Here is an 18,274-nt window from a genome sequence, read left to right on the forward strand (position 1 = left end):
GCCAAAAACAAGCCCAACAACCCGTCCTGCAGCCCCAACTCCATCACCGAGTCCCTCAAAGCGACCCTGGGGCTGGAGGACGACTCCCCGGTTTGCTCTTGCGTAATTGGGCACGGCAGGGACGGCGACGGACACTTGGACTGCTGCTGCGCGGCTCCGGGCTCCCCTCCGATCTCCATTTACGATCTCAAGGAGCACATCTCGCTCCTGAGGCCGTACGAGCACCTTGCCGGCGATTCCCAGCTGGGAGACAGAGATTCTCCCTCCTACAGGGGAAGCTTCGCCGGCCTCGACCTGCTCTCCATGGAGCGAAGGCGCAAACAGACTCAGAGGTGCAAGCCGGAGCCCAAAGTGTGCGTCTTCTGTCGGAATAACGGCGCACCGGAGGAAGTTTACGGCACCCACATCCTGAAGACGACGGACGGCAAGGTGCTGTGCCCCATCCTGCGGGCATACACCTGCCCCCTCTGCAGTGCCAACGGCGACAATGCGCACACCATCAAGTACTGCCCGCTTTCTAAGGACCAGCCGAGCCAGAGAGTGGCAAAGGGCGGCAGGGCGATTGGCAAAAGGCTGAAGATCTTCTAAACGAGGACGTGAATGAAGTTTGAGTTGCACTGTCTGAAATTACTAGTGTGTATGGCAGTAATGTTGCCCCATTTCATGCACAAGACAAGTCTGGAAAGATTGTTTTTTTTCCTCTGTGTGTCACTGCTTCGTTTCTAATGTCTATACTGTAACTCTATGGGCACATAGTTTACACTTGGACGCATTGCGCGCAAATATTCCTCCCCAGCACTCTTAAGGACTTGGTGATCAAACAAAAATGAACCAAAGTACTGTAAACAGATCGACCTGTGAATGACCACCTTCATGCTGTAATCAGAAGTTGCTGTGTTTTCTAGAAAAAGCAGCCCCAGTGCATGTCAGCTCTGGCTTCATGACAACATAAATGAATATGCAGCACTGATGATATGAGGTGAATGTTTTAGTCCCACAGTCCATCGGCCCAGTGGATGGAACAAGTCTGACAGGCCATGCAAGATGCAAGATCTTTATATCCAGCACATGTTTTCTTTTTTTTTTCCTGAGATAAAGTTTTCTACCAAAGGAATACACTTTTTGTATTGAAACTTAGCCTAAAGGTAAATTTCTGTATGGTTTTTATGTTGGATGTCTTCTATTCTTCATGTGATTTTATGTGCATAGCATTTTACAGACTTCGACTGAATGTACAACAGTGGAAGGTAGATCTGACATGCAGTTCTTCTACATGCTCTTCGAGTTGCTCTGAGCTCTTTTAATTCTCTGTCACGAGTTCAAAAACAAAAAAACCCAACATGGATTGATTTGTTTTATTCATGTGGAAATGTGCACCTGCAATTCTTGTACATGTACAAATGATTTTAGCAATGAAAAGCCTGACATTCCAAAGTCTTTATCTGTCAATAGAAATGTTTTATGTACTTATTTTTACTTTATGTACCACTGGGAAATATATTCACTGTAAATGACCTCTGAATAAACATGAAATTTGCATTTTTCTTTGACTATATGAGGCTACAGCTGACTTTTAATAGTGTGATCTAGGAATTAATCACTTGGAGATGGTAGCTGAAGGGAGACTCTGCAGCAGCATGGATGATAATGTGACCTAATGTCCTTTTAGTCTGAATATTATGTCAAACATAATGGAGAAAAAAATGTTTCCTGTGAAACCAGCTACAGTATCACACTGACAAGCAGTGCACATGTGCCACCTAGTGTTCAAAGCCTTCAATGGCTACATCACTGAGTAAAATCTACTCAAATATCTTCACTAAACAAAGCACCTGTTTATCTAAAATAACAGTGTAGAAATAAATCCCAAGCAAACAATATTTTCATGATTTATGATATTTATCCAAGTCAGCTATCATTACTTGACCTTATGTGAATAAGCTCACCTATCTGGGACTGACAACAGGTGAACAACCTTCCTACACTTAAAAAAAATGTTTTTCAACAGTTTCTAACAGTATTTTCTTCGATCAGTTTAATGTTATTTTAAGGTTTTTTTTCCTGTTGTGTTAAATTAAAGACGGTGACGAGTCAAATAAAAAAGAAAAGGTAGTCATTTAGATGTTAACCGTAAAAAAAAACAACAAACAAACAAAAAATACGTCAAAACTGTAAACAAGTAATTCGTTCTTCAATAACATTTGACCACAAAATTACACTGTGTTTTAGTGCATTTAAACCAACAAATATATAATTATTTCACTGATACAATACAATTATTTATCTGTTATTTTACAGTTTTCCACTGGTTTGTTAAATTATAGATAATATCTAAATATATGAGAGAATAGTATAAATTTACATGTTTACTATAATGGTTTGGTTTGTTAAATCGGAAATAATATATAATAAAATCACAGAGTACAGTATAAATTTGCATGTTTACTGTAAAAAAAAATGCCAAAAAGTACATAACGTCATCAGAAATCTGTATTTTTTTACAAATAATATCTTCCTCTTTGTGTCACAGTAAATTTACACTGTTTTACTGTATTGAAACCCACCACAAATATCCCTGTTTTACAGATATTTGCTGTTATTTTACATTTTTTACAGATGTTTGAATGTTAAACTATTCCACAGTTTCTAACATACTATTTCTTGCAAAACCCTTGCTGCCAGATTTTCTTCTTTATAGTGCAAGTCAGAGTCAAAGTCTACATATTTGCATGTTGAAGGGATAAGGTGCAGCTATTAAGAGTGAAATAGTTCATTTCTGGACACAATGGGGCACCAAAACTCTCTGATCACACTCCAGGTAGAAGAAAGGAATCCGATTCTTATTGTGCTATTGTCTGAGCAATCCATTTAAATGTCAAGCAACAATAAATAAAGACCTTATCCTCGTTCATAGAAGCCTAAAGACACAAAAGGCCTTTAATGGAGCGTAAATTGTGACTTGTCATAATAGGAAAATGCTCAGGTGCTACTAATAACATTAACCCAGAAACAGAAGCAGCTAAAAACAGTACAGCCACCATTCATTTAATTATTTACACTTGCGCATTTTCCAACTGGGACGCGTAGAAAAGATTTATTGAGCTTCAACTTCAGACTCAAGTAGTTAAAAAACACTTTAAAATCTGATGTCTTCTGCTTCATAAGTATATTTTCTCTATGATAATTCATGCTGACAGCTTCTTCTTTCTATGCAAAGACACACTAAGCTCTAAACAAAACCTTTTGCAGTTAGATCTGTAGATTGCTGTGAGTTTAAGTCCAATTTAAAGTCAAGAATAATATCTGAAACTACTCCAGCTGCCACACTAACCAGAGGTGAAGAATGCAAATTAGATTCAGCTACATGTTTCACATAGTTAAATAAACAAAGAAATAAATCGATTAGTAAAGTGACAAATTAATCACTCTCCTACTTCTTATTAATGGAAGTCATTGATCGACAGTCCAAAAAGCGTCCAAGGCAGTATCAATAAGGACTTCCATTAATAAGAAGTGGGATAGAAGTCTTTACTAACTAATGGATTTATCCTTGAAGACCTGATTTTGTATTTCCTTCATTCTCCCCAACACTATTGTTCTTGACCCAGTGCAGCACTCCCTATTGGTTTTTCCTCAAATAAATTGATTAATTACCGCAGCTATAAAAGAAAAGCTTAATCATCTCTTTGTGTAAACCCTCCCTTTTAACTATAAGGCAATCAATGAGCTTCATCGACCTCTATTGGCAGCTACAAAGAACTACAGCGCTACACGAAAATGTCACTTTTTTTGCAATCTAAGGCAGCCAACTGCTTCTAATTAGGTCAGACATGCTAAAGAAGTTCTATTTTTTTATTTTCACGGTGTCAGGACTGCAGTTTGGAAAGGAAAACTCAATAACGGAGCCAGGATGGTGTCGCCTACTGACATTATTCTGCTTGGAAACAACAGTTTAGCCTCTGTAGCTGAAATAGTGATGCTTGAAAATACTGGCAGCAGAGACACGGAGAGTTACATAAGAGTGCAGGAGATGGAGTTTTTCTTTTCACGACTCTTTCCCAGTAAAACACGCCTCGTTACTCCAAAGTGAATTAAACATGGAGCTTCATATCCTGAATGTTTTAAGGCTGTTTTGCTTTTATCAGGGTGATACGTCGGCTGTTTTTACTGTGAGTGAATTCCCTGAGTTAGAGCAGGGATTTCAGCAGCTGATGGTGATGGATGGTGTCCAGTTTTACTCATTTTGTTCCTGCAACCCAGAATATCATGCAGAACAATCTAAAGCTGGACTTCTTTTCATCTTTAAGGACAATTCAGGCTTTCAATGTAATCGTACTTGACACCCAGCTGTTCTTGTTTTAGTTGGTTTGTTTTTAAATCTTAAATGCTTTAAATTAATTATTAACTTTGCATTTTAATGTTTTTGTTTCCTATATCTTGTATTTTCTTACTCGATTCAGCGCAAATGAAGCCTCTGTACCTCGATATGCTCGGCATTTATCATGAGCTGCTAATTACAACTACTAATTATTTTCCCTTTAAGTTGTCTGCTGAATGTCAGGGGTCAAATCTCTTGCAGAGCGGCAGCATCCTGACCACCAGTGTGACCGTATCCGTCACCAAACATGTGTCCTTGAGCAGGAATAGTAACCTTTTTCTGGATTAGCTTGATGCCTCTTTTTTTCCCAACAAACACAGATTTACGCTCTGACTCATCTCGAGGTGAGTTTGCGAGTGTCAGCAGATACAGATAGCACTTTCTTCTTCTTCAGTGGCCTCTCCCACACACACTGTCAAGAGGCAGGATGGCTGAAGAACATCGGTGACTCATCAGTTTGCAACCTCATTAGATCAAACCGACATGTTTAAAGATGCTCTGGATGCACTGGCAGTATATAGGGCACTGCGATACAAAATGTGAACATCGAACAAATTGCATTTCACGTCAACGCAGGCAGCAACAAAGAGAGAACCTAAAAGAAAAAGTGCTTTAAGAAGGAAATAGTTTTGAAAAATACTCCTGGGGTAAACAACAAGTCAGAAAAGGAAATGTGTTGCTCGCTGTTGTATGAGGATTAATATGGGGCTGAATTATCTTTCATAAAATAGTAGACAATTAATTTATTGCCTCTTAGAGCATTAAAACCTTTAAGTGCCTCACTGTTGAAGTGAATGCCTCCCTCACTCTTGCTTTATGCACTACATATTGATTTTCTATCACTGGGTCGGGGTAAAGACTTTGTTTCAAGTCATTTTCACAGGATTTTTAAAAAAATTCTCTCTCAGTTAATGCATATTTTTGCATTGCTTAAGAAAGGCATCCAAGCTTGCATTGAAGACAGAGTGGAGTAAAATGTGCCTTCAGAACTGCACAGATTGATGAGAATAGTAGATTTTAATGCCTTTTCAGGGGTAGGATAAATGAAAAGCTGCTCTACCACATCTCCTCTGCCTGTCTAAGCTGAGAGTGAGTCTGAAAACCAACCAGCTCTCCCTTCACTGCAGCAGCCTGCGATTGGCCTGCTGAATGCTGACAGCACTGATGTTCCTCTGTGCTGGAGGAGGGGGGGGCAGCCTCACTCTATAAAAGCCGGGGATCTGCAGCATCACTGAACTGGTGCAGTGCAAAAACGCTCACTCATCCTCACCGATGGTGTGCAGAACAAGGGGGACGTAAGAAAACCTTCTGAAACTGAAACATACATTTTCCTAAACAAACAAAACAAAAAAATCCACCACAAAAAATTCATCATGAGCTACGATTCCTTCTTCTCCTACCGCCGCCCTTGGGACAGCTACAAAGGCTCCCGAACCACCACCAAATCCTCCATGTCTTCCTCTCGCTACTCTTCTTCCCGAGCTCCTCCGCCCGGGAAGAGGAATCTCAGGATGGCCTCCTCTTCGCTGCCGGATGGTTCCCAGAGGATGGACTTGGCTCAGGCCAGCTCCCTCAACACAGAGCTGCTGGGCCTGCGCTCCCAGGAGAGGGCACAGCTGGTGGACCTGAACGACCGCTTCGCCACCTACATCGACAAGGTGAGACACCTGGAGCTGCAGAACCGAGCCCTGCTGGCCGAGCTGGATGCGTTAAAGAGGCGGCAGAACGATCCGTCCCGTCTGCAGGCGCTCTACGATGGGGAGGCGAGGAGTTTGAGGGCCATGATCGACTCGGAGAACGGGGAGAAGATGCGAATGGAGGCGGAGAGGGACTACCTGCGTGACGTGTACGAGCAGCTGAAGGAGCGCTGCGAGGAGGAGGCGAGGCGGCGGATGGATGCCGAGGAGGCTCTGCAGAGGGCCAGAGACGAGGCGAGCAGGGCCGTGGTCTACAACTGTGACGCGGAGGCCACGGTGGTGTCTCTGTGCGACGAGATGGTGTTCCTGAAGAAGGTCTTTGCCGAGGAGCAAGCGGAGCTGCAGGCCCAGCTGCAGATGGCCAACATCAGCGTGGACGTGGAGGTGTCCCGGCCCGACCTCTCCACCGCCCTGCGAGACATCCGGGCGCAGTACGAGCGGCTGGCCAACAAGAACATGCAGGCCGCCGAGGACTGGTACCAGAGCAAGTTCGCGAGCGTGGCGGAGATGGCCAGCAAAAACAACGAGGCCGTGCACGCCATCCGGGAGGAGACCATGGAGTACCGGAGGCTGCTTCAGTCCCGGTCAACAGAGATAGAGGCTCTCCGGAACGTCATCGACTCCCTGAATAAGCAGCTGGAGGATCTGGAGGAGACGCAGGCAAAGGAGGTGACAAAGTACCAGGTGGGTGAAGTATGTTTGGATTCTGGTCCAAATAGGTTTGCAGTTTACCCTTGTCTTTTATAGCTGTTTTAGTCAGTCAGTTTTAATACTCTATAAATCTGTGTGCATTTTATTCAACCTGTCTGCACTGTTTTTAATTCAATTAATGCTTAAATTTTGATGACATGCTTTACTTTATTTCATTTAGTTTGTTCAAATCTGTGTCTAGAGCTTCAGAAGAGATGATTAAGCTTTTCTGAATAGCCTCTGTGAATGATAAGGTGCTATAAAAAGAAAACTTGCTGCTTGGATAGGAGAGTGTGTACAGACACATGGCTCTGTTTTCATCTGTTTTCAGGTGACAGCCTTCTTATTTTTAGAGCTTTTCTACTGAGACAGTGCTTAGGAAGAGGGACAGGAAGAACGACAGGGTATAGACTGTTACAGCAACCACTAACCTTCAGAATAAAGAAAAATGGTCTTAAAGTAAAGAACCAGAAAGAGGGAATGATGCTTCTTTCCTCTACAACATGTAGAAGATGTAAAAATATTTTTTGCAGCAGCTAGTGCTCAGCGGGAAATGCTGGCAGACTCACAGCAGAGGTGAAAACCTGCAAGGTTACAGACAGAAAAGCTACAAACACACCCAGTTTCCAATCAATGTGAGGCAAATCGTAACTCCTGATACAGATTTTTTTGCATTTATAGATGAGGATAAGTGAACTGGAGCGGGACATCACCGAAGCCAAGCAGGAGATGGCACGCTATCTGAGAGAATATCAAGACCTTCTCAATGTGAAGATGGCCCTCGACATTGAAATCGCGGCGTACAGGTGAGACATGACCTACACAATCAGCTCATTTAAACATTTATGATCTTGATCTAGTCTGTTCTGAGTACATATGCAAAGAAGTAATCTCAAGGAGAATCTGTTTTCCTTTTCTCTTCAGGAAACTTCTGGAGGGGGAGGAGATTCGGCTGGCTTACCCTTCTCTTCCAGCCCTAAATTAAAACCTAAATGCCACCAACTTGGCATAAACCTGAATTCTTCATCCCTCCTCCCCCATATGCCCTGAACATCCCAAGCATCCCTCCATAACATCCCCCCTCTCTTCCCTCCCTCATTTCTTTTACATTCTTCATCTTTTCCCCCTTCAAAGTTCTTTCCTCCTCCCAAAACCAAAACTGCAAACCGAAGCTCATCTTTCTCAAGACAGCAGCGCCCTTGTGCTAAACAAGAGGTCCACCAGAAGTCCCCCTTCTTCTACACACATTCTGACACCACACATCAAGAAGACGGCGAACCGTGAAGCGCAGAGTGGCTGCACTGCATTAGTTACATAGCTACGTCGGACAGCAGCATTGTTTTGGCTGAGTTCCTGCGCGTCACGCATGTTAAGGTCCAAGCAGCGGAGTTAACATTTGACTTTTCCTGAACCCTCCTTGTGCAAACATTTGACCAGTTGTTTGTGGAGGAGGATAAAAAACTAAATCCTTTGACCTCTTAATGCTTGGGTTTTATCTGTGTTTGAAGTGATGCAAGAAACCTGTTTTTCTCCAGGAACTCGACCAATGAGTTATGCAATGTCCTGCACTCCTGGTTCTGTAGTAGCAGTCAGTGAACCAGTAACCTTAAAATTTTCTTTTCATTATATTAGGAACACATTTTTGTCCTTTTTAGTTAGTCTTCCTCTGCATTTACACCAAAACTGCAAGCTTTGGTTTGAAATCAGAGTAAGTGTGGCTATTTGGTCATTTAAATTTCCAATAAATCCATCTTTTCTTCTGGGAATGTAAATGCAGTGGAAGATTAATTGTTACTGGTTTCTCCTTATAATCATGCAGTGTGTCTCTCAGCCTGCCTGCGCTAGATTTAGTTTTTGTTTTTTTTTGTTCTGTAAGTTCATTTAAAGCTAAACAGCGAAACCGAAACAAACTGCAGGCGCTTCTTGTTGTCTGTCTGCTGATCCTAGATCTAAATGGTGCTTTGCATCTGTGAAACTAATACAAAGTCTGCACCATTACGCTTGGTGTTCCTGTAACAGCCGGCAACAAGCTGAATAAACATATAACTGACCTGCAACATGCTTCAGATCTTGTGTTTTGATTTGACACCTTTAAGGATATTTAGGATATTAGCAGTGCAAAAAAACAAGCTACATATTGCCAAGTTTTAGACCAAGTAGTAAGTGACTAATTACATATCTTATCAAGGTGTTAATGAATGTAATTATTCCAAATACCAACAAATATCTACATGTAGACCCTGACTGCACAACACATATCCTAAGAATAAAAACAGGCATCAACTCTAGCCTCATTTTAGCTGCAAGTGTGCTTTAAATATTTGTTAGCACAGAGGGTAAATGAGTTGTTGAATGAAGCCTACTACTGTACAAAATTTATTTTAAAAACACAAAACAAGCCAAAAATTATACATTTTAGGCTGTTTTATGAGCACTTACTTTGTGTGAGTTTACTCTAGGGACAGTGAGTAAAAAATTCCATGATTTCCCTCCGATTCACGGAGCTAATCATGCTTTAATTAGTCATTTTTTTAGTTTTTGTCCAATATTAAAGACATTCTGGGATATGAAATACTATTACACCAACAGTGTATAAGGATGATGTATTGAATTAAAATTTTAAGGATTATGATTTATCGTTTGCAAAACCAAGTTCATGTATCCATGACTGGAAAGAAATAGAAGGGGAAATATCTCGGAGCAATTTACAATTATAATTAGGTTAAGAGGGAACAAAGTTTTACATGAAATAAGAAGGGAAAATTAGTACTTTATGAAGCAAACACAACTAAAGTACATCAAAGCAATGTGTATTTGATTACTGGATTTGCCAGGTAATGTTTGTTTTTATTGTTTGCTTTACTGTTATCCTGCTTGTTAAAAGAAATTAGGAAATATAGGAATTATTGTGGTAATTAATAATAATGAGGAAAGGAAAAGAAAACAACTCCATTTGTGGCATAAGAGAATCAATCTGAGACTGTTTAGACCTTATGTGATTTTTGATTAAACATTTGCCTGCTAAAATAAAACCTAACATCAGTGAAAAAAGGCATTTTGTCATTTCAGAACACATTAAGTTTACGCTTACTTACTGCTCTCAAAGTCACATGACCGACACACGGCGGCACTGCACCATTTCCCATCATTCCCTGCTCCTGGCAAGCTGGCTGCAGCTGCACTGTGTTGATAGGTTGGTTTAGCAGGATCATCAATCACCACATTGACACCAGGCGTCCCACTGAACCCTGAGGAAAGACACAAAACGCATTTAAAAAATAATCTAAATGTGGTGCCACATACTGAATAACACGGTTTATCCCATTAAATACAGAATCTACAAATGGATTTTTCACATACTTCATTACCTGAACTAAAAGAGCAATCATTTTTCACTGCAAGACTTAGAAATATTATGCTGCCTTAATTTAGTTTTTTTTAAAAAAATCAGTTTGAGGTGGAAAAAGAAATCAGCAGCACAACTCGAGAGACATTAGTTTGTGAAGTGGACTGAAATGGTTATTGTGTCACATCATGAAAATCAGGTGTACTTAACACTATCAATATGCATCACATTCAGTTTTGTGTTTTTTGGTATTGTGCATGATAATTTAAATTAATCTGAGCCATAAAGTTATTCATTCTACCTGTGCTTCTCCTGCTGACATATCAAAGTATCTGCTGTGAAATCAACTCTACCGGCCCTGATATACCTATCTATCTTAATGTCATTTTACTTGTTTGAATATTTTTTTTCCCTTAAAACAGTAGCCTAATTTTATACTAGTAAGGCATTCTAGTGTTTTTCCATCTCAGCTTTATAGTATCTTGAACCTACAGGAGGTCAAGGTGGATTTATTACATCATTGTGTTTAATCATATAAATCAAAGATCTAGACGTTTTTATGGTTGTGGTGGATTTTATTTGTTGGTTTTTGCATCAGAGTAATGAAGTGCTCTGATATGACAGGTATTCAATCTACTGCATGAGTGCAAACAAACATCCAAGTGTAGTTGTTGAGAAATCCCATCCATTGTCACTTTTTAAAATCACTAACCAATTACTTTTATAATATTAAGAATAAGATTAAACTGGAGAAAGATGCTGCCTCTGCCAAGGTAAGAACAGCAGTAGGAACACTTTGACCTGATTTCTCCTAATAAAGTAGGCACATAACAAGTGAAGTGTAATATGAATAACTGCGACAACACCACACACCACTTGTTCTAATTTTTTTTCTGGTATTTTAAAAGGTGAAGTGTCTGTTGTGTTCCAAGGAGCTAGAGAAATATTGTCCAAAAAAAGAAGCCGCCTGGATCCCAGCACTGTGGAAAAATTTATATTTTTGAATAAAAACAAATAAAATGTTGTCCCTACTTTTGTTTTACAGGTTGTCACTGGTACCACACGCACAGTCACAAAACAACAAGTAGCAAAAGCACAATAAAATTCATTTATATAGCCCTTATTACAATTAAAAGTATCTAAGCACTTTACAGAAAGCCCGAACCTGACATCAATCAAGCAATCAAGCTACAAATCTCAAATCTCTCCCCAATTTGTTTCCATTTCCCCCTCTGTCCCTGCTATCAGGAAAAGCAGACACTATATTAAGTATATTACTTGTTTGTTGGCATTATCAGTTAAGCACAATTCACAGCTTCACATAGCAAAGCTAGTGTCATTATAGGCACTTTGCCTGTTTTACTTTTATTTGTCCAGTTGATGGCGCAGTAGAGCAAATGAAGCACCATGAAGCTTCGAACCATGAGTGAAACAATTGGATGGAAAGCCTCAATGCTTCATGAAGCTTCATCTCGCCATCACTGGGTACCACAAATTAATAAAATAATACAAAATTAATTTTCCATAGAATAGAAAATATTCACCAACTTAGCTTCACATTTGCATTACAGGAAACGCCGCTGAACCGCTGCTAAGCTAGTTAGCTTTCTCGCTAACTGATGTTAGCATAACTTTTATCTAACTTCCTTGTTATATATTGTTTGATGACTGGATGTCAGCGTTAAATTCCAACATTACTAGTGTATTAGACTCTTTGAAGATGGAAACCCTGCTTTTAAGACATTAATGAAGAGTAAATATACCTGTAAAAGTAATTTCTTCCTCACCTACAGAGGGCGGTAGATGGAGTAACGGCTGTCTTTGCTTATGCTAATTACTTCCGCCGGTCAGAGGGCACAAAAATGGCCGCCGTCTTATATCGATAACGTTTCTGTCTCAATGTTAACTTAAACTGCGGGCTTTACACCCTAATTATCTACATAACCGTTACATTTAGCAACTGAGAATCCGCACCTGTTACCTCATTTCGACGCCGACATGTTCCAGGTTATCGGCGGGAGGAGCGTCCAGGCAGCCCGGCTGCTCGCTCCCAGGAGCGCCGTGCTCGTGGAGGCTGTCCGGGGCAGAAAGTCCCGTAACGACCCGGTGGCCAAGTCCAAGGAGGGCCGGATAAAAACGCCTCCCCCGGTGGATCCGGTGGAGATGGTGGTCCTGAAGGAGAGATACTCCGAGTACCAGCTGATCATGAGGGCGCTCCGGTACGTTAACATCCCCGGTTTGAGGTGTCACGGACGGTAACAGGTCATCCGGTGTTCTGGTTAAATCTGTATCCTGCAGAAGTCAGGGTCTCCTGAACTATAATGTGCTAAAAATGTCTACTTTAAAACATGTCAAAATGTACTTTTTATGTCTATAAGTGTTTAAAAAGTATATATTTTAAATGAACACTGATATTTAATCATTTTGATTGTTAAATAATCAATTTGGTTTGATTTCTTCTGCAAATTAAAAAAAAGCTGATTAATTACTTCATTCACACAACAAAATATTCAACAGTAACAATTTTGATAACACAGTTGACTCAATTTTACTTTTAAAAAAAAAATATTTTTTCCTTAATAAAAATACATTGAGTTTGAACATTTAGTCAAATAACCGATTTAAATATTAAAACTTGGCATCTGGAAAATTGTAATAAATACTTTTAAAACTCACTTTAATTCTGTAATCTTCATTTTTAATTTTATTGTCTTATTATGGGCTTGAAAATTTGACTTATTTTATTTACCAGATATCACAGATTTTTAATCAGTGACATGATGAGAAATAACTGAAAATTTTAGGCTTTTAGCTTTAATAGTTTGGGAGATATTGTCATTGAAACATACTCAAATTTAAGTGTGAAAAAATGGACTGAAAGTTAAGTCGACAGGCAGTTAATAAAATGAAAGTTAGCTCTGAAAGTATTTGATATATTAAGCTAAAACTTCACAAATATCTTTATAAATATCTGTATTTTATGCTGTGAAAATTTCAGGCAATTTGGAGATGACTGAGCAGAAAGAATTTGGTGATATCAGAAGGAATGACCCAGTAAAAAGCATCCACAGATTCCACAGAAAGACGTCCTTTTTCAAGTCTGTTTGGAGTTCATATTCAGTCTGGTTTGAAATATGTGAATTCACTGGGCTCCTCTTTTTGTGTTCATCAGTCTGGAGTTTAAGGAGGAGGTGCTGCGAAAGAGGTACGAGGAGGAGACGGGCTCCCGGGCCGAGGAAAGAGCGAGGCAGGAGGCTGAGGAGCATCAAGCCCTGATGGCATGGAACGACCAGGAGAACCTCCGTTTGCTGAAACTCAGGTGAGGAGGAGCAAAAACTCAAGAGATGAAGACGACTTTTACCCTCAGAGTTGTATTTTAGTGTCTTGTATCGATGTGTTTGGTGATTTTTGACGTCTCAGCCGGTATGTTTCAGAGTCCTGAGGGTCCAGCAGGAGGCGGAAGAAGCTCAGCGGAAGAAGATGGAAGTTATAATGCAGCGAGAACAGCAGCAGCAGGAATTACTCAAAGAGAAGGAGAAGGAGATTTTGCAGCTGCAGGTAGGATCAATTCTCAGTTTTTCATTTTGGTCTGTTTAAGATATTTTCCAGCCAGAATTTTTTTAATTTTTTGAAGCCCTGTGTTATACAGTGTGTAATTTAAAAAGAGGAAAAATGTTTACTTTCTTCTTCTTGCAGGAGGATATAAAAAACTTCATCACCTTGGAGAACCTGGATCAGCGAATCGAAGAAGCTCTGGACAATCCAAAGAATTACAACTTTGCCATCGACAAAGAAGGGAGAGTAGTCAAACAGACACTGCTGCAGTGATGAACACAAACGGAGGACATTCGGACATGTTTCTGTCGCAGTCGGGACTGTGATCCAGGTTTAAGGCTTGAACCCACTTTGGAAATGGATTTTTTCTAACTTCAGAAGAAAGTTAACTCGCCTGTAAATGGAAGAATTCTCCTCCAGAGTTTAATTAAAGTCTGCTCATGTGTGGAGCTGACAGTTTAACCTCAGCCATTATTTTTCATGTCATTCTTAACATATTGTTGTGATCATTACTGTTATTACTCATGATAAGTAAACTAATGTAAACAGGAGCGAGGCTTCCAAGAAATTATTTCATTTTCTTAGTAATTTTTGGACCTTTTTCACCTGGTATTTATATGTCATTGGTATCTGCATAGTGATAATCAATCAACTGGTCTTTGCATTTACACCTGATAGTAAAACACACTGACCAGCCAAAAAAAAAAAGAGTCGCAAACTCTACTATTTTGTTTGACTGTCTGTAGCTTTGAGTATGGCATTCATTAACTGTGACATCGTTTTGATCAGCTTTTATAATGTCACAGTGTTTATTTCTGTCAAGAGATGCATTAATTTTTCACAAAGATCTTATATTGATGATGGGAGAGTTGGACCGCTGCGCAAAGTCTCCTCCAGAACATCCCAAAGATTCTCAATGAGGCTGAGGTGTGGACTCTGTGGAGGTCAATCCATGTCCTGCTCCCTGATCCACTCATTCATAATGTGAGCCCCATGAATCCTGGCATCGTCATCTTGGAACATGTCCATGTCATCGGGGAAGAAAAACTCCATTGGTCATTCAGTATACTCAGGTAGTCAGCTGACCTCATTCTTTGGGAACATAACATTGCTGAACCTGACCAACCCCAGATCATAACTCTAACCCCCACAGGCTGGTAGACACTAGACATGATGAGGGCATCACTTCATCTGCCTCTCTTCTTACACTGATGCCCCCATCACTTTGGAACAGGGTAAATCTGGACTCATCCACATGACCGACCACATTTCTTCCTCCAAGATGATGGTTCTCCACTATCCTTCAGGTTTTAATAATGCATTGGACGGTTCTTAACCTCATCTTAGTAGTTTCAGTAATCTCCTTAGTTGTTTTCTTTGCTTGATGCAGACCAATAATTTGACCCTTCTGAAACAGATTAACATCCTTTCCATGACCACAGGATATGTCTTCCAACATGGTTATTTCAGAAATGAGAAGCTCCTCACTGCATCAGCTAGGATTAAATAAGTTGTTACCAGCTGAAGCATATTCATCACTGCAGTAATTATCCAATGGGAGGTTCTTACCTATTTGCTTAGTTAAATCCAAGTGGCGACCTTTTTTTTTGGGCCGGGCAGTCTCGTTATCTCAGTTTGGCCCGAAATATTGTCCAATCCCACTATACAAATCATCATCATTGGACGTAATGTTGGCCGTCATTATTTCCTTCTATTTCCGAGGCAACATTAGTTCAAGTCCCTGTAGCAGCTAGCTAAGTACATTTACTCATGTGCAGAACTTGAGTACATCTTGATACTTTTACTTCACTACAATTCATGCATGATTACTTGATTAATTTCAAGCTTTCATGGCAAATAATTAGCAATTAATGTACATTATATTTCTTAACCTGTCATTGTTGCCTTTTTAATACGTCATCCACACTAGGGCTGAACACTTAATAAAAATTACAATATTGCCAAATGCAATATCCAAATTGCATTTTTAAATTTAACCCCTTGACACCTGAATGTATTTTCAATTTTATAAAGAAAAATAATTATTTGTCTTTTTGCTTTCCAGCTGATGCTAAATGAAGCGGAGATTGTTAATTTATCTATTACACATAGAACAGATATATAATAGTAATAACAGATATATAATAATTAGGTCTCACTCTGACCGGTCCTATGAGAAACCAGTGCCTGCAAAGTTTACGAGGTACGTATTGAATATTCACAATCTGGCATTGGGGGCATGCACATGCTATCTCGGCTGCAGTCTGGATGAAAGTGGTATATTGTGAATTTGCGACGATCGGCATGAAGGGGTTAAAATCCGATAAAACAGCTTTAACTGGTCAAAAATCTCAGCTAAAGCTCTTCTATCTGATTGATGGAGGATTTATGGAAATACGCTACCGTTCAAAAGTTTGGGGTTATCCAGACAATTTCATGTTTTCCATGAAAACTCACACTTTTATTCATGTGCTAACATAACTGCACAAGGGTTTTCTAATCATCAATGATCCTTTCAACACCATTAGCTAACACAATGTAGCATTAGAACACAGGAGTGATGGTTGCTGGAAATGTTCCTCTGTACCCCTATGGAGATATTCCATTAAAAATTTCCAGCTAGAATAGTCATTTACCACATTAGCAATGTCTAGACTGGATTTATGATTCATTTAATGTTATCTTCATTGAAAAAAACTGCTTTTCTTTCAAAAATAATGACATTTCTAAGTGACCCCATACTTTTTTGAAGTATATTTGTGTGCATCTTGTTACGCTGGCTCCAAAATGCGAGAAAATGAACATGTGAAATGTAGGACAAGACAATCAACGATTCAGTTCCTTAACCCTCGTGTCATTCTGCGGGTCAACATTGACCTGTTTTAAAGTTTGAAAATGTGGGGAAAAAAAATAAAAAATATATATATATATTCACAGTGAAACTTCTGATGTCCACATTTTCAACATTTTTGGGAAATCTTTGAACATTTTTTGGTGGAAAAAAAATGTTAAAAATGTTTCTGAAGAACATTCACAAAAGCTCAACCACAATCCAGCAAAATTTCCTGGATTTTGGTTGATTTTTTTGTGAATGTTCTTAAAGAAAATATTAGAAGTTTTACTGATATATATGGAATCACTTCAGGTATTTTTCGGATTTTTTAGAATATTTTTACAAATTTTTTGAGAATATTTCCAAGAATTTTCTTGCCAAATTTGGGGGATTTTTTTCAAATAAAACTTTAAAGGGAAACTTTTAAGGAATTATTGGAATTTTCTTCCTGAAGGTTTTGCAAATTTTAAGAAATTTGGGGAATTTTTTTGCTGAATTTTTGGATTTTTTTCAGATGAGGAAACAATATTTTTTGGTGCCCGTAAATGAAGACAACAGGAGGGTTAATGGGTTTACCAAACCGTCATGTGGAGACTTTTCTGTGCAAGTTTAAAAGTGCAATCATGTCCTTAGAGCTGTTGCCCTCTAGGTGGCGCCCTGCAAAGCTCCCTACATAGTTGTGTGTGTGTTTGCTGTCAGATGAGGATTAACCTGCTCATGTATGACAACATGCTGCTGAACCACTGTAATCCTCTTCTGTCAGGGACTCAGGGAACCTGCAGCAGCTTCAGTGACATATAATGTGCAAAAACAGCAAATAGTTTCACTTTTAAAGCCAGTTATTGATGCAAAATTGCTCTAATTTGATCATTTTTAAGCAGAGAACACACACTTTTTGTAGTTTATGTAACAATAAGATGAATTCTGGGGGATTTTCTGTGTTTGAAATCATTACAGTGTGAATTTTCCTCTATTTTCTGACCTTTATAGCTAAAGTACAGGAAAAACGTGAGCTAAGAGAATCAGAAGTTAATGTATTTCTGTGTTTTACTCTTTACAGTCATCACAGTTGAGAATAGGTGCTATATACTGATCTACGCGAACTGGTTAATGTGCACAAGATTTTTAAATTAGGCTAAATGAGACTTCAATCTATCTGGAGCAATTTCTCTGGGAGTTCTTAAATTGGGAAATGTTCACACTTTTAGATTACTTTTGAACCACATCGTCCAAATAATTTCATTTTTAAAGCCAGTTATTTACACAAAATCGATCTAATTTGTTCATTTTTTAGCAGAAATGACAAACTTTCTGTTGTTACATCTTTTCCAATGCTAGGATTCCTTGCTTTTATTTATTTGATGTTACTATAAGCTGGATTTTTCCTGATTTCCTGTGTTTGAAAGTGCTATCTTAGGCATTTTCCTCTGATTTCTGACCTATTATAGATAAAGTCTAAGAAAAAATGAGATGAGAGATTTAAAATTTTGTGTTTTTGTGGTTTCAGCCTTTACAGTCATCACAGTTAAGGCTTGTTACAGATTAGGTGCTATATACTGACTTAAGTGAGCTGGATAACATCCACAACAAGACTTTTAAATCTGGCTGAATGAGACTTTTATCGATCTGGAGCAATTTGTTTGGGAGTTTTTGAATTTGGAAGTGTTCATAAATACATCTAGACTCATTCTGAACAACATAGCTGGAAAGGAAACGCACTTTTGAAGTCCTTTATTGATGCAAAATTGGTCTAATTTTCTAATTTTCAAGCAGAA

The 18,274-nt window shown here is 39.2% G+C and overlaps 3 protein-coding genes across 3 annotated transcripts; all 3 read left to right on the forward strand.

Moving 5' to 3' along the window:
* Positions 1-6: 6 nt before the first annotated feature.
* On the forward strand, positions 7-1,553 carry LOC129347788 (nanos homolog 1-like; the record flags this gene model as incomplete). Its single annotated transcript, XM_055006094.1, has 1 exon — positions 7-1,553. A coding segment is annotated over one exon (582 nt), but the record flags the coding sequence as incomplete, so codon positions are not given.
* A 4,045-nt stretch (positions 1,554-5,598) lies between these two features.
* Positions 5,599-8,822, forward strand: si:dkey-33c12.3 (uncharacterized protein LOC335380 homolog). Its single transcript, XM_023292356.3, has 3 exons — positions 5,599-6,759; positions 7,447-7,571; positions 7,690-8,822. Exons 1-3 carry the CDS (start codon positions 5,752-5,754, stop codon positions 7,748-7,750), a joined length of 1,194 nt encoding a protein of 397 aa, XP_023148124.1. The 5' UTR covers positions 5,599-5,751; the 3' UTR covers positions 7,751-8,822.
* A 3,133-nt stretch (positions 8,823-11,955) lies between these two features.
* Positions 11,956-14,217, forward strand: mrps26 (mitochondrial ribosomal protein S26). Its single transcript, XM_023292353.3, has 4 exons — positions 11,956-12,330; positions 13,284-13,430; positions 13,546-13,669; positions 13,808-14,217. The coding sequence occupies exons 1-4, from the start codon at positions 12,110-12,112 to the stop codon at positions 13,937-13,939; spliced, it is 624 nt and encodes a 207-aa protein (XP_023148121.1). The 5' UTR covers positions 11,956-12,109; the 3' UTR covers positions 13,940-14,217.
* The last annotated feature ends 4,057 nt before the right edge of the window (positions 14,218-18,274 follow it).

Source organism: Amphiprion ocellaris, chromosome 20 (genome assembly GCF_022539595.1).
Source record: "Amphiprion ocellaris isolate individual 3 ecotype Okinawa chromosome 20, ASM2253959v1, whole genome shotgun sequence".
Taxonomy (NCBI): domain Eukaryota; kingdom Metazoa; phylum Chordata; class Actinopteri; family Pomacentridae; genus Amphiprion; species Amphiprion ocellaris.